This window comes from Tamandua tetradactyla, chromosome 12, assembly GCF_023851605.1.
Source record: "Tamandua tetradactyla isolate mTamTet1 chromosome 12, mTamTet1.pri, whole genome shotgun sequence".
In the NCBI taxonomy this organism is placed as follows: Eukaryota; Metazoa; Chordata; class Mammalia; order Pilosa; family Myrmecophagidae; genus Tamandua; species Tamandua tetradactyla.
This window is the reverse complement of record NC_135338.1, coordinates 57,600,247-57,614,635: the sequence shown is the minus strand read 5'-3', so window position 1 is coordinate 57,614,635 and position 14,389 is coordinate 57,600,247. Positions and strand designations below refer to the sequence as shown.

Genomic DNA, 14,389 nt, shown 5'->3' with positions numbered 1-14,389 from the left:
AATGACTAGCTAATTCAAACATTACTGAATTCACTCAGTTCCTCATTTGCAGATTTTTAGTTTGTGCGCACCCTACTGATATGCAGCTAAGTAGGTAAATACTTTGAAAGTTATTTAACTGACCATAATACAACAAATGTAACTCGCATTTGTTTCATTCTTATGGTTTATGCTGTTGATGTCAGACAAATGAGCTAGCTCCAGTTACAAGGGGGTGGTTTCCAGAAAATTCTATATATCACATTGGTAGGTTAGGAAGGTAGATTTTGTTTAATTCTACCATTATACCAATTAATGTAACTTTCTTTTACTCTTTTATTCATTTTTTCTTTCAGCTACCACAGAAGGCTTTAGTTAACATATACGTATGAGGATAGCTGGTAGAAGACCTGGATTCTGACCCAACCCTACTGCTCGCTAGCAGGCCACCGAACATGTTCCTTAATCTGTCCAAGTCTTCAGTTACATCCGCAGTAAACAAAAGGGGTTGAATGAAGAGTCCTGAAGTCAAGGTAGCACATATTAGAATCTCAATATTTTCTTTAACTCTGCTCATTCTTAAACAGCATGGTCTATATTTCTGAATGCAAGGCAGAGAATGCATATGCAATGGAAGAAACCAAATGATCAGTACACTGCTAGTTGTTGATTTGTTGTATGGAAAATCTAACAATTGATTTTGGTGCTGAGGAGAAGTTTGGGAAGACTGTCATTATAGGAAATGAGCTATGCATCCTTTTCTCTTCATATTTAAAACCCCACATAGCATTTCCTCCCCTAATTAGAACATATAAACTGATGTAGAAAATGTGAAAAAGCATAAATAAAATGAAACTCACCTTCCTACCATCTAGTGATAACTATTAACATCGCAGGTTTTTAAAGTTTTCTATTACATTTAAGATAAAAAAAAAAAGATTATAGTATGCATAGCTTCATTTCCTGCTTTTTTCATGTATTGTAATTATTTTCCTGTTACCATTTCTTCATGATTTTTAGTGGTTGCATATTATTCCATTAAATAAGTGTACCATAACATCAGCACTCTTTAGAGCATTTCTGACTTCATTAGAACACCCTTGCAGCTTATCTTTTGCTAAATCATTTCCCCATGTTAGATTGTTACATGTGGACTTACCAGTTTAGAAGTTATAAGCTTTGTAAAGGAAACGTTTTTTCAGAAAGTTTTCACAAATAGAATGTAAAGGATACCTCCTCACCAAACCTTACTGGTGTCATTATACTTAAAAGAAATTACTAAATTACTAGGTGAAATGACCCAATTATTTTAAATTTTCCTTTCTTGAATTACTTGTTAGGTTGAATATCTTTAGAGTGTCTACCGGGCATTGTAACTTCTTCCCAAGATCTTTGATCATATTATTTACCCATTATTCTCTTTTTAAAATTGTTTGTAAGAGTTCTTTATCTAGAGGTGTTTTTTCCTTTCTCCTTTTTTTCCATTTAGAAGTCAAATCAAGGCTTAATTTAGTGGATTATTTAAACAGCTCAGTAAAGTGGAGATTTTAATACTTTGGGTTCATATGTAGTCCACTGAATAGCCATAGTTTAACTAATATCCCCTTCTCTCTTTCCTCCTTTCACAGTAATAAAAAAAGCAACTCCTTTACTTCAAATCAAAATGTAACAATGCATAATTCAACAATGGAAATGGAATCTTTTAGAATCAATAATTTATCATAAAATGAACAATTTCAATTTTTAAACATACAATCACTTTTCGTCATACTTAACTCAAAATGAGTAAACAGATTTTATTCAAATTTTACAAATATCCTTTACATTTAGCCTGAGATTAAGCATGAGAAAGTTCAACCTGAAGTTAGACTTCATTTCCCAAACAGTTAAGCATCTGAAAATAAGGCTGAGAATCAACATGGGTTATTAAAACATAAGTTAAAGCATTCCAATGAAGTATGACTATGAATAGTAATGCTAACAACTTTAATTTGTTCTGGTCTATATGAGAGAGCCCTAAAAGTATTTATTTTAAAATAATGCTAAGAAAGTTTGCAAATGGCAAATTTATGAAGTTGTCTTCAGATGCAGAATTTTAGTTTAACATTTCTACAGCTGCTGATTTAAGCAACGATTAAAAAACAATTCCCCAATCATTATTCAACATGTACTTGAAAACATGTAGCAGCATGATACAGTTCATCAAGTGTATAAATATTAGTACCTATAACAAAATATAAAATACAGAGTTTCCCTTTTTCAAATATTAAGTCTCTGAATGCTTCATTCATCCTTTGGTTTCAAAACCATACAATGCACTCACATTACACTGTAGATTTAGCATTGAGACAGAACACTGTACATCTGTTGGGAAAGGAGGGGTGCTGTGGGAATACCAAAGCACTGCATTATAGAAAGGAAATGTTGAAGCAAAAATACTTTCTGAATATATACTGTACATCATGTAAACAAACATTCGGAGTAAGAATCAACACAGGCCAAAATATTGTTTTCTAGGAGAGCAGAATCGTCCTTCTAAATTACACACATTGAGGATGCTTTCTCTTAAGTATGGAGCCTGTTCCTATATTTACTTTATGTGCTTAGATATCTTGGAAATGAATAATTATTACATTCATTTGCTAACGGTTTGTCCTCTGCTTAGTTGGCTGGCTGTTGCATACAAGGAATAAGAACTATTTCAGTCCCTGTTTTTCATTTAACACTAGTTAAGTAAAATCTAACTAATTAATCTTTATTAGTCCATATTAGTGGTCTAAATAGTTTAAGTGAAGCAGAGAATTTCAAAATTTGTGCAGGGAAAGCTAGTTGATAATTTGTTTCCAGTAAGGCTAGTAGCAAAGTAATTGCCACAAAGTCAGTCCAAGCTAGTAGTAAACCCTGCTGAATCAATGTTTGAAGTTAGATAACTATAATTCCTATATTACTGTGCAAATCTAGAATTCTCTATGTAAAAGAGAGTGCTGGCAGCATCAAAGCCCTGTAATAACAGAATGAATACTGATTAGGTTTTGAAATGCAGAGATATTATAAGAAAAAATTTGATGTTTTAATAATTGTATCATAGCAATGGCCTCAGAATTTTCTTTATGGATCAGAAACAAAGAAAGACAATTCTGTAGTCAGTACTGTTCTGAGTCAAAAGCCCAAATTTGAAGCAAGAAGTGATAAAGACATAAAACCAAAGATACATTTTCTACTATGATCATATGCAAGAATTTCAAGCTTTATATCAACATTCTGTACCAACGGCAGCCCCCTCTAAAAGGAAAAAGTTTAGTCATGACTGTTCATCTCTTTCCAAAGCTTCCAGTCTCTGAAGGAGTGCGTTTCCAAATGCTTCCCGGTAGGCGGGGCTGAGTGTGTCCAATAAGGAGTAGATTGTCTCATGATAGGGAGTCTGTAAGTGATCATCCACCTGGTCAAAATCATAACCTACCACCTACAAGAGATAAGCAATAGTGAATTCAACAGATTATATCTTGGTACAGAAAGCAAAAAGTGCTTATTTACATGGATCATTCTCTAATGCCCCTATTTCTTTATCAAGTCAAAATATGCCTATATATATATATTTTTTTTTCTTCTTTGTAATGCTGTATGGTGGGGGTCACATTTCATTCTTTCTCCCTGTGAGTATCCCCTTATTGCAGCATCATTTGTTGAATTTTTTTGGTTTTGTTTGGTCTTTCATTTGTTTGTTTGCTTGTTTGTTTGTTTTTGGGAAGTACCTGGGCCGGGACTCGAATCCATGTCTTATGCATATTTTTAATACAATCTTTAATGTCTAACCAATTTATAATATATAACATATAACACAGGAACATCACTTGTAAAGAGTTCCTTTTATAACTTTTTTCTTAAAATTTAAAAGTTTTGGAGTGGGCCATGGTGGCTCAGTAGGCAGTTTTCATCTGCCATGCTGGAGACCTGGGTTTGATTCTTGGTGCCTGCCCATGCAAAAAAAAAAAAAAAATTACAATATTTGATTTACTTACTCCTGATCCTAATAGGAATATAAAGTACACAATGAATTTAAAAAACAAAACATTTATTGCATTTCCATATTTCAAGGATTGAGGAGCTACTACATTAAGGCACTATGGCAACAATTAATATAATGTTCGTATTTTTATCATGATTTATTTAGTTTGGACTCTCTTTGTTCCTAAAAACTCAGCTGGTTTTTTTTTTTTTTCATTTTTAAACAGTTTTCTTTGTACATATACAATTGAAATTTAATTTTAATCCTGCTTTACAATTAGTAATCTGAAAGGCTACTTTCCCCTAACACACTACTTCTCTGCTACGGAATGAATGTTCAACTCTGTGAGATAAAAGGGAATGTTAGTTTATGTTTTTCTTTTTCCTTTAAAAACATTTAAATCTTTTCTCTCCAACAAGACATGGATTATTAGTTTCTTTTTTTAAAACATCAAGGTCTGCCCTTTACTAGGCAGTATTAATTTGGTTTTTGTTGTCTTGACTAAAACATGTGAACTCCCTCTAGAACCTGCAAACTCTTATGATACCTTATCGTGAAGACACAGAAGATGCAAGTTTATGTTAGAAATAGAAGGGTTTGGTTTGGTGATGAAAAGCAGGAGGCAGATATTTCAGGAAGATGATTTGTGCCTCTTGAGATCCATGTTCTCTATGGCACTTTCTACGGTGCTTACAGTTACCTGTTTGCCCTTCTCTTGTCCCCACTAGACTACCATATTCCTGAGGGAGGGGAAACATGTAGCATCCATGGTTTGATTTCCATTTCCTAATACAGGGTAGCTGCTCAATAAATTTTACTGAATCAGACTGAAAAACAAATATTTGAGTACCCACTACATACTAGGTTTTTTTGTATATTTTATTCATATAATCTTCCCCTAAATCCTTTAAAGTTTTTCTGATCTCTAGGTTAAAGGCAAAGGTGTTGGGGCTCAGAGATGGTAAGTGACTCCCCTAAGATCACTCAAATTCACATTTAAACCTTCTGATTCTCTTACCAGAGTCCTTCTATCTCACCCTAACCTCCTTGGAATTGCCCAATGTAAGAGAGAATTAATTTACCTGAGATTATTCATCTCTTCTTTTGATTTGCCTATTTCTCTTTAAGATCCACCTCTAAACTCTGCAAGCCTCTAAACTCTACAAATCTATGGATTTAGGAAGGAGCACACAAAAATTAGTTAATTCAGATATGATTCCCCAAACTAAGCAATTATGACAGCTTTGAGGTAATTCAGAACAGTAAAGATCTGCTTGCAATCTGCTTCCATGTAAGCTATCCGCTATCAAGTAATAATGCAGTATGTATGATTCATATGCATTTTAAGCAAATGAATCCAATAAAATAAACAGATTCTCACACACATGTTTAACATAATATTATATGAGATTCTAAATTGCTTAATCCCTGTCCTCTAGCTTAGGATACTGTACAACTTTTTAGGAATGACTTTTTAACAGTGATATAGAAATAGACGTCAGGGGGGCCTTTGACCAAGATTGAAGAGTAATTCATTAGTAAAGTTAAAATTAAATGTTGGTATTTCTAGCATCTATCCCTTTAATCAGTAGGTTAAAAATTTTCATAATAGAAGATAATAGTTTTGTTTTTATTAAAAGTTGCTCTCAAAAAAAAAAAAGTTGCTCTCAGGTGGTGATTTCTATTATTTTAAGCTCATGATTCTGATTTAAAGGATTTAGAAATGTTAATCTTCCCAAAATAGCTCACTTGTAATAAAGAGCCAATAGAATGCTCTTAGAAATTTGGAGGAGGCACCTTCTGGTTTGAATTAATTCTGATCTATGAGCTAGAGAACAGTGGAGTCAAGTACATTAAGAGAAGAGACATTTATTAAAGTGGAAAAAGATACTCTTAACACAGTGAGTGCAAAACTCATCCAATAGAGGAAAATGGATACTTCTGGCAGACACATTTAACTACAGATAAGAAAAAATTTTGGGGGGGTAATGATTAAAATAAAATAACATCCTACAAATCAAATAATTCTTCTTTTACAAAAATTCTATTTCACTATGTTGACTCAAAGACTTTAAAATTAGTAAAAATTCCCAATAAAAAAGTTTTCCTTAATTAGAATCTCAGAATTCTTATATACCTAATGTTCTAGTTCTCATTCATCAGGCTTTTCCTCTTGGACTCCTGAATCATTCCTTTTTGATAATGTGGTAAAGATATAAATAATTTTTTTTTAGAGAAAAGAAAAGCAATTTACCCTAAGTCCTGCTTCAGTGAGCTCCAGGCAGTATCTGCTCCTTTCCTTGGTTTCCACATTGATATAGGCCACATCATCTGCACAGTGCAGGTTTTTTGAGACAAACATGTTGTGAACAGCGAAGAGAACATCGTTTACAACTGCTTCAGCTTCCAGCCTCAAATCTTTCATATCAGTTCCTTCAAAACCATTAAGCTCTGACCCTTCCTCAAATCCTGATGGGCTGCTTAACTCCATGGGGTTACAGTCTGTTTCCATCCTGCAGGAAAAAAAAAAAAAAAGGAAAACTTGTTTATAGAAATTAAAATTATTACTGTTTGATAAGAAGTATCTATGCCTCTTTGTGGCCTCACTTTCTTAAAGTCCAACTCTGCAAGTGAAATCACTGCCCTCCCCCCTACGTGGGACATGACATCCAGGGATGACTGTCTCCCTGGCAACATGGGAGATGACTCCCAGGGATGAATCCAACCCTGGCATTGTGGGATCAACAATTCCATCCTGACCAAATGGGGGAAAAGAAGTGTAACTAATAAAGTATCAGTGACAGAGAGTTCAAACAGAGTCGAGAGGGTACTCTGGAGGTCGCTCTTATGCGAGCTTCAGTTAGACATTGCTACTTATTATCTCCTGCCAAACCCCAACCAGGACCATTCCAGCCAATCCTAAAGAACTCCTTAGGCAATATATAAGATTCTACAAGGGTTCCATGCACTAGTGTATCTTTCCCAAAACCTACAACCTCCAGATGGGTCCCTGGACCAGATAAATCCTGAAACCTAGAGGGCCCAGCTTCTCCAGAACATCAGATAGTTCCATCTCCCTATCCTATATTAGTGATAGACCCTTCCAATATGAAAAATTTAGAATGGCCATAGCCCAAACACCCCTAAAGAGAGGGACAGAAAGATCAAAGGTGATGGTGGAGTTATACAGAGAAGAAAGGATTTAACAAATGAATATGAATGCTGAATCATTAAAGTGATATTTCTTCTAGTCTCCAGTATCTTAGAGCAGCTAGAAGTAAAAACCTAAAATTGTGGAACTGTAACCCATGTCAAACTCTGAAATACATTCTACAACTAATTGTGGTGCTGTGTTTTGAGATTTATTGCTTTTTTGTATATATGTTATTTTTCACAAAAAAAGAAAGAAAAAAGTTGACTATAGTGATAAAAAAATTATTTTAGCTTTCTAGCCTCCCATATTATGGAGCAGCCAGAAGGAAAAATATGAGAGGATAGTGTGGTAGCCCATGACAAACTCTGGGATCTGTCCTGTAACCACTTATTGAAGAGTGCTTTGAAAACTATTGCTTTTTTATTTCTTTGCTTTGCATATATGTTATACTACACAGTAAAAAACTGAAAGAAAAAAAAGCATCTGCCTTTTAACTCCTTCTTAGTATACTATACTAAGAACTTTCAAGAAAAATATTGTCTGACGTCATTTTTAGTAGTTTTTCACAGCAAAGTTATAGACATCCATGGATTTTCAAAAAAAGGATCTCTCTTCCCTCACTTCTCCCCAAAAGGTTAATTCCTCTATTGATAAGCATTTAAAATATTAGAGTTTTTAAAGCTACTTTGAAAAGTGGCTCAACAGAAAATTTAGTACATGCTTCTTTTTTGCAAGTATAATTGTTTCTGTAGGATGGAATCTTAGAAATAGAATTGCTGAATCAGAGGACATGCTCTTTTTAATTTTCAATAGATTCTGCCAACTTACCCTACAAAAAAAAGGTTGTACTGATTTATATTTCATCAATAGCATATAGAGAACTGTACTCTTTTTACACCACATGCTTACTAATCTTTAAATATCTGCCAGTTTGAGAGGTAAAGGATATCTCATTGTTTTAATATGTATTCCTTTGGCTGAACAGCTTTTTGAATGTTTATAGGATATTTTTAGTTCTCAGATCACATAGCTGTAAAATGCAGAGCCGGAAATGAACCCTGGTAGTTTGAAATCAGAGTCTCTGTCTTTACTTACCACAGTATGCTGACTTTATTTCTTTTATGACTTCTGAATTTGGTGTTTTGCTTAAGAAGGCTTCCTTTCCCCATGATTACTTTAAAAATAAAGAACCCTAAATTTTCTTCTAAATTTTCATACTATCTATATTTAAAATTCTTTGTTCCATCTGGAATTTATTTTGTGTAGCATTACTTTCCAAATAGACAGCCTGCTGTTCCAACACCATTTACTAAATAACACATCATCATTTCACCACTTATTTGAATATTATTTCTTGTACTAACTTGATCCAATGTTGCTGTGTGGTGCCTATATTGTTATAGTATCTCTTCTGTGGCCAGGGTTAAAACAGGTTTTCTTGGAAGTGAGTATTGTTTGAATTTAAAATGTATAAGTAAGAAAAGTTAATGTATGTGAAGCTGCTTTGGAATGTAGAAAGGACTTTACAGGATAAGATATTGTGCTTTCTTTTTCACCTGGCAGGCTTTACAAATGAGTTAAAATTTTCATTTATCTGTTATGGACTAAGCACCCACTATTCTGAATGAAGCATGATTCCTATTCATTCACATATTCAATGAACACTCATTTCCTAGCTACTCCAGCACTGTGGTGAAGGTCTACCCCTATCTTCACCATACTGAGGTTAGATCGGATTAGCAATAGACCCATTTTTATGAAAACAGCTTTAATAAATCTTTTTTTGACAAAGCTGGCAACTTGTTATGAATATTTATATCATTACCTTAAAAATTCCATTAGCTTTTCTGAAGTGACTAACTTGTGCCCTATTTATATGATATTCAAAATCCCCTAAATTAGTAGTTCTCAATGTAGGGGCTCATCAGAATCACCTGGGAGAGCTTATAAAAAATATAGATGCGTAGAACCCCCCCCTCAGAGAAATGGAGTAAGAATCTCTGGGAGATAAGGATTCTTTTTCAGAGTCCCCAAGTGATTCTGCTGTGTAGTGTTGGCTGTAAATTATTGGTAAAAATGCTAAGTAGCTAGAGTTCCTATAGCTGTGGATCATTTGCACATTACAGAAGCCAAAACTATTTGCTAAGGCAATCTACGATAATCTGTGTAAACCTATTTCAAAAAAATTACATAGCAAATGTAAAAAAATGTGTCCCCACAATCCTTTTGTAACTAATGATATATTTATTTTAAGGATCTTTCATCTTGTCTCCCATAGCACTTTCCAGAAATAACCACTCATTACTAACACAAAAATTTACGAACTATTGCTGGAACAACTGTCAGGTAACTGAAACTTAGTATTGATTTACTAATACGAAAGTGAAAACATTTGATTCCTAAAAATTTTCTACCTTAGTCTAAGAATAATCAATATACTCTAATATTATAATTGATTCATATATAAGAAACGAGTCCATTTTATTTTCTCACAAAGACAGTTTTGAGTATTCTGAAATGTAATCAAACACTATTAGTCTTTTACCATCATGAACATCAAAAAATCATTATTTTTTTCACTTAACTGCTGGCTGTGAATACCTCAATTACAAGTGTCAGAAATAATAAATCATTAAATGAAAAGGGGATTTTATATGCGAAAGTCTGACAGTTCTTAACAGTATTGCAATTAGGACCTGAATGATGGAGGAAGATGAAGAATCCAGTACTAGAATGGGAGAAATCCTCAAAGGTAGGTAGAGTAGGTTGCCAAACTGTTGCCTGTATAATAAACAAAACCTGTAAAAATGTAAAAGATACATTTTCTAAAACTAAATATTTCAAAGATGTTCTCTGAAATGTGTTTGAATGACATACAATACCAACCACATTCAGGACTTTTGATGGTGATACATATAAAGAAAATTAAAATTACAGACTTTTCTATTTTAGCATTTCCAAAAATATTTTCAGCAATTATTACAATTTATTGTTTGTTGGCTATAACAGACTCTTGTTACAGATCATTTATCAACATCTGTTCCCCTTCCAAACCTCACCCAGATTTTCCACGGGGAATCATAACCTCCCCTCCTTACTGAAGTTCGGAGCCAAGCAGTTTGGGTAAGATCAACCTCAACTGAAGTTACAGACTGTCCTAAACTAACCAACACATAGAATTTTTCTTGTCCACTTTAACTCAGGATAGTTCAGTCAGAGCAGAGTCTTAACTGTTCCTGGCAGTCAGCTTGAGATGAGGAAATTGGCTGGATGATGATGATGACAATGGCAACAAAGCAGAGCCAAGAGATCCACAGAGAAATGGAGTCAGAGCCCTGATGGCTGGCGGCCCAATATTTACCAAAAAATTCCTATTATTTTACTGGCAACCTAAAACATCCTGACTGATTTAGGAGTCTACCCAATAAGAAAAGCAGTGATTGTTCTACCTCTAATAACAGCCTTACAGAAGTAAGGAGGTTCAAAAAACGGAAACCTGATAAGGTTTAAAAAATGGGAACCTGATGATGACAGTGAATATTTTTGCTTCTTTCATAAAGAAGGTGCTCAATAAAAGCTTTGTAGAGTTTCAAAAAACGGAAACCTGATAAGGTTTAAAAAATGGGAACCTGATGATGACAGTGAATATTTTTGCTTCTTTCATAAAGAAGGTGCTCAATAAAAGCTTTGTAGAGTTTGAATGTTAACATGCCTGTATTAGTTTTATGCTGCTGCTATAACATATTACCAGAAATGTGGCTTAAAACAACACAAAACAACACAAATTTATTCTCGTGTAGTTTTTTTTTTTTTGGGTGCACAGTCAGGGAATAGAACCCGAGACTCCCACATGGAAGGCAAGCATTCTACCACTGAACCACCCGTGAACCCTCTCGTATAGTTTTGGAGGCTAGAATTTTAAAATTAAGGTCTTGGCAGGACTGCAGTCTTTCTGGAGGCTTCATTAGTGTGTATGTGTATGTGGTGGTTTGGATTTCTACATGCCAGAAAAAAAAATGTTCTTAAACTTAATCCATTCTTGTGGGTGTAAATCCTTCTAACTAAGACCTTTTGAAGAGGATACTTAAGGTACAGCCCAACTTAATCAGGATGGGTCTTAATCCTGTTACTAGAGTCCTTTATAAGCAGAATGAAATTCAGACACACAGAGAAAAAGCCAGAGGAAGCAGCCAGAAGCTGAAATTAATGGAACCCAGAAGAAAAGGAGAGGCCACCATGTGTACTGCCATATGTCAGAGGACTAAGAACCACGGTCACTAGTAGTCAGCTCCAGAATGCCAGTCTTTTGGAAGAAAGCATAGCCTTCCAAAAGCCCTGATCTGGACTTTTTCTTGGCCTCAAACCCATGAGCTAATAAATTCCCACTGTTTAAACCAGCCCATTGAATTGGTTTCTGCTTGAGCAGCCAAGGAAAGTAAGCAGGAATATTCTGTTTCCTTGCCTTTTCTAGCTTCTAAGGGTTACCTGCATTCCTTGGCTTCTAGCCCCTTCCTCTATCTTCTAAATGCATCACTCCAACTTCTGGTTCTGAGTCACATCTCCTTTATCTGACTCTGACTTCTCCTGCATCTCTCTTTTTTAAGAGGACCCTTGAAATTACACTGGGCCCACCTGGACAATCTAGGATAATCTCCTCATTTCAAGGTCATTAATTTATTTACACCTAGGGATTAGGATATGGACATTTTTTGGAGGGCCATTACACTGTTTGCCACAGTGTTCAAACTCCATCAGCAGAAAAGAGTAAAGATAGTAAAAAAGACATCATTTTTTACCCATCCTTTTTTGGGACAGTCATAATTCACTTTTAATAATCATAATGAATGGACAATGTAAGTTGCTAGGAAGTTTTTATAGTTCTCATAAAAGTTGGCCGAAGTGTTTGTCCAGCCCACTGACTTCTTTTGAAGGGTTCCTTAATCATAGGCTTCATGTTTCATACTGTGTGATTTCAACACAGTGATCATAATAGAATGTATGTGGTCATAACAGAATGTATTGAGGGTGGGTGGTTCAATCAAAGGAACCCACTTGAGACTTCCAAGGGGCCTATGAATTGTCCCAAATTAAAAATCTGTCTAACCACTTGATTCTGGATGTTGACTAACTTCTATAATCAGATTCTCTTAAGAGGAGTTTGAATACAGACAAAATAAATTAGGTCAGTTAGCTAGGGATGAGAGAAGCAACAGAAACAGTGTAGACAGCCAGTGAGTTACAAAAGCAATGGAGCATTAGTGCTCTGAATTCTTTGAAAGATACAATTTATCAAAATTTATACAAGGGGAAACAGATATTCTGAATACGCCTATACTCACTTAAAAAATTGAATCAGGGTGGGCCATGGTGGCTCAACAGGCAGAGTTATCACCTGCCATGCTGGAGACCCGGGTTTGATTCCTGGTGCCTGCCCATGTTAAAAAAAAACAAAAAAACAAAAACTGAGTCAGCAATTAATAATCTTCCAAAACAGAAAGCTCCAGGATCAGATACCTTCCCTAGTAAATTCTATCAAATATTTAAAAAAGAAATGATAGAATTCTCTACAATCTCTCCCAGAAAACGGAAGCAGAGGGAACACTTCTTAACTCATTTCATGATAATACACCAACATCTCTCCTGAATATAGCTGTAAAAACCCTCAATGAAATATTAGCAAATCAAATCCAACACTGTATAAAAAGAATTATATATCATGACCAAGGTTTATTCCATGTATGCAAAGCTGGTTCAAAATTCTATGATCAAGTCAATAGATGCAGAAAAAGCTCTGAACAAAATCCAACACCCATTCATGATGAAAACCCTCAACAAGTTAGAAATAGAAGGGAACTTCCTTAACTTGTTAAAGAACATACAAAACACTCCCAAACCTACAGGCTATATCATACTTAATGGTGAGAAACTAGATGCCTTTTCCCTAAGATCAGAGACAAGACAGAGTCCTTCTTACCACTCCTATATTAATACTGTAGTAGAAGTCCTAGCTAAGACAGTAAGAAAAGAAAAGAAATAATGGTATACATATTGGGAAGGATTCCACACTTCTGATTATGTATCCCAACGAGCAAAAATATTTTGAGCAGATACTCCATTACATGTATATTTACTTATGTACATATGCTACCATAATTAAAATATTGTATTAAAACACATAGATATGAATTAAAATAAGAGGAGGTAAATGAACATAAATAGACATTTTCTTCTTACTCCCCAATGGATAATCTTGTGTGCCCCACTCTGGAGGCCAGTACAGTTGAGGACAAGAAAAGACATGCCCATACTAGTGAGGAAAAAACTAATGGAAATACTATTAAAATAGTTGAGCTGCTGTAAGTTTACTACAATGGCTGATTCATCAATGTGAATCCTGTAAGAAACTTCAGTTTTCTTTATTGTAGGTAAGAGAATTTATCATCATAATATAAAAAATTCTAGAACAGTGCTCTCCAACAGAATCTGTGATGATGAAATGTTTGTATTTGTACTGTCCAACATAGTAGCTACTAGCCATGTGTGGCTATTGAGTACCTGAAGCACGGTTACTGTAACTGAGGACTGAATTTTCAGTTTCTCAATTTTCATTCATTTAAGTTTAAATAGTCAGTGGCTATTATATTAGACTAGCACAGGTCTAGACTTTTGTAGATACTTGTAGATAATATGATCATGAAATGGGTTTATATTATGGCTGAAAAAATCAAACGATTAAGTTGTAGGCAATTTTGGGAATGTAAAAGTACTGAATTAAACTTATTTTATATATGAGTAGAAAATTTGGAAATTGTTTGAGAAGCTTATTTTGAATCCTTACTACTCTATGAAGGGGAATCAACATCATTGTTTCAAATAGTAAAAACTAAATCATTTCCTACATTTGACAATGTTGTTTATTTAGACTATAATTTTATTAAATATCATAATTCACTGTGCACTAATATATTCAACATTTTCCTAGGGAGCAGAACACTAACTCAACATGTCTACTTGTAGCTTACAGCCTAATTTGGGAGGTAAGACAGACACATGAAAATATTTACACAAAATTAACACAACTGGTACATAAATACATCATAATTATAACTAAAGAAATGTACTAAATTGTGAGTGGCAGATAATTAGAGAAAACAATGATACATATTGGTCCTACCTCAAACTCTACCTCTAACTAGCTATATGAACTTGGGCTGGCCACCTAATATCATGGGGCTTATAATTTTCTCATC

At 34.4% G+C, this 14,389-nt stretch overlaps 1 protein-coding gene across 8 annotated transcripts in view; it reads right to left on the bottom strand.

Moving 5' to 3' along the window:
- Nucleotides 1-3,027: 3,027 nt before the first annotated feature.
- Nucleotides 3,028-14,389, bottom strand: part of GSKIP (GSK3B interacting protein) — a 34,598-nt gene continuing 23,236 nt past the window's right edge. For 2 of the 8 annotated variants that reach the window (XM_077123479.1, XM_077123480.1), the window contains 4 exons: nucleotides 12,479-12,567; nucleotides 9,836-9,920; nucleotides 6,240-6,498; nucleotides 3,028-3,442 (listed from right to left, as the gene is read on the bottom strand). In XM_077123479.1, coding sequence (XP_076979594.1) covers nucleotides 3,281-3,442; nucleotides 6,240-6,497 — 420 coding nt within the window. In that variant the 5' untranslated portion in view covers nucleotide 6,498; nucleotides 9,836-9,920; nucleotides 12,479-12,567 and the 3' untranslated portion in view covers nucleotides 3,028-3,280. Of the gene's footprint in view, nucleotides 3,443-5,067; nucleotides 5,154-6,239; nucleotides 6,499-9,835; nucleotides 9,921-11,624; nucleotides 11,649-12,478; nucleotides 12,568-14,389 lie in introns of those variants that run through there. The other 6 variants (XM_077123478.1, XM_077123476.1, XM_077123475.1 and 3 more) reach the window with 4 other exon arrangements.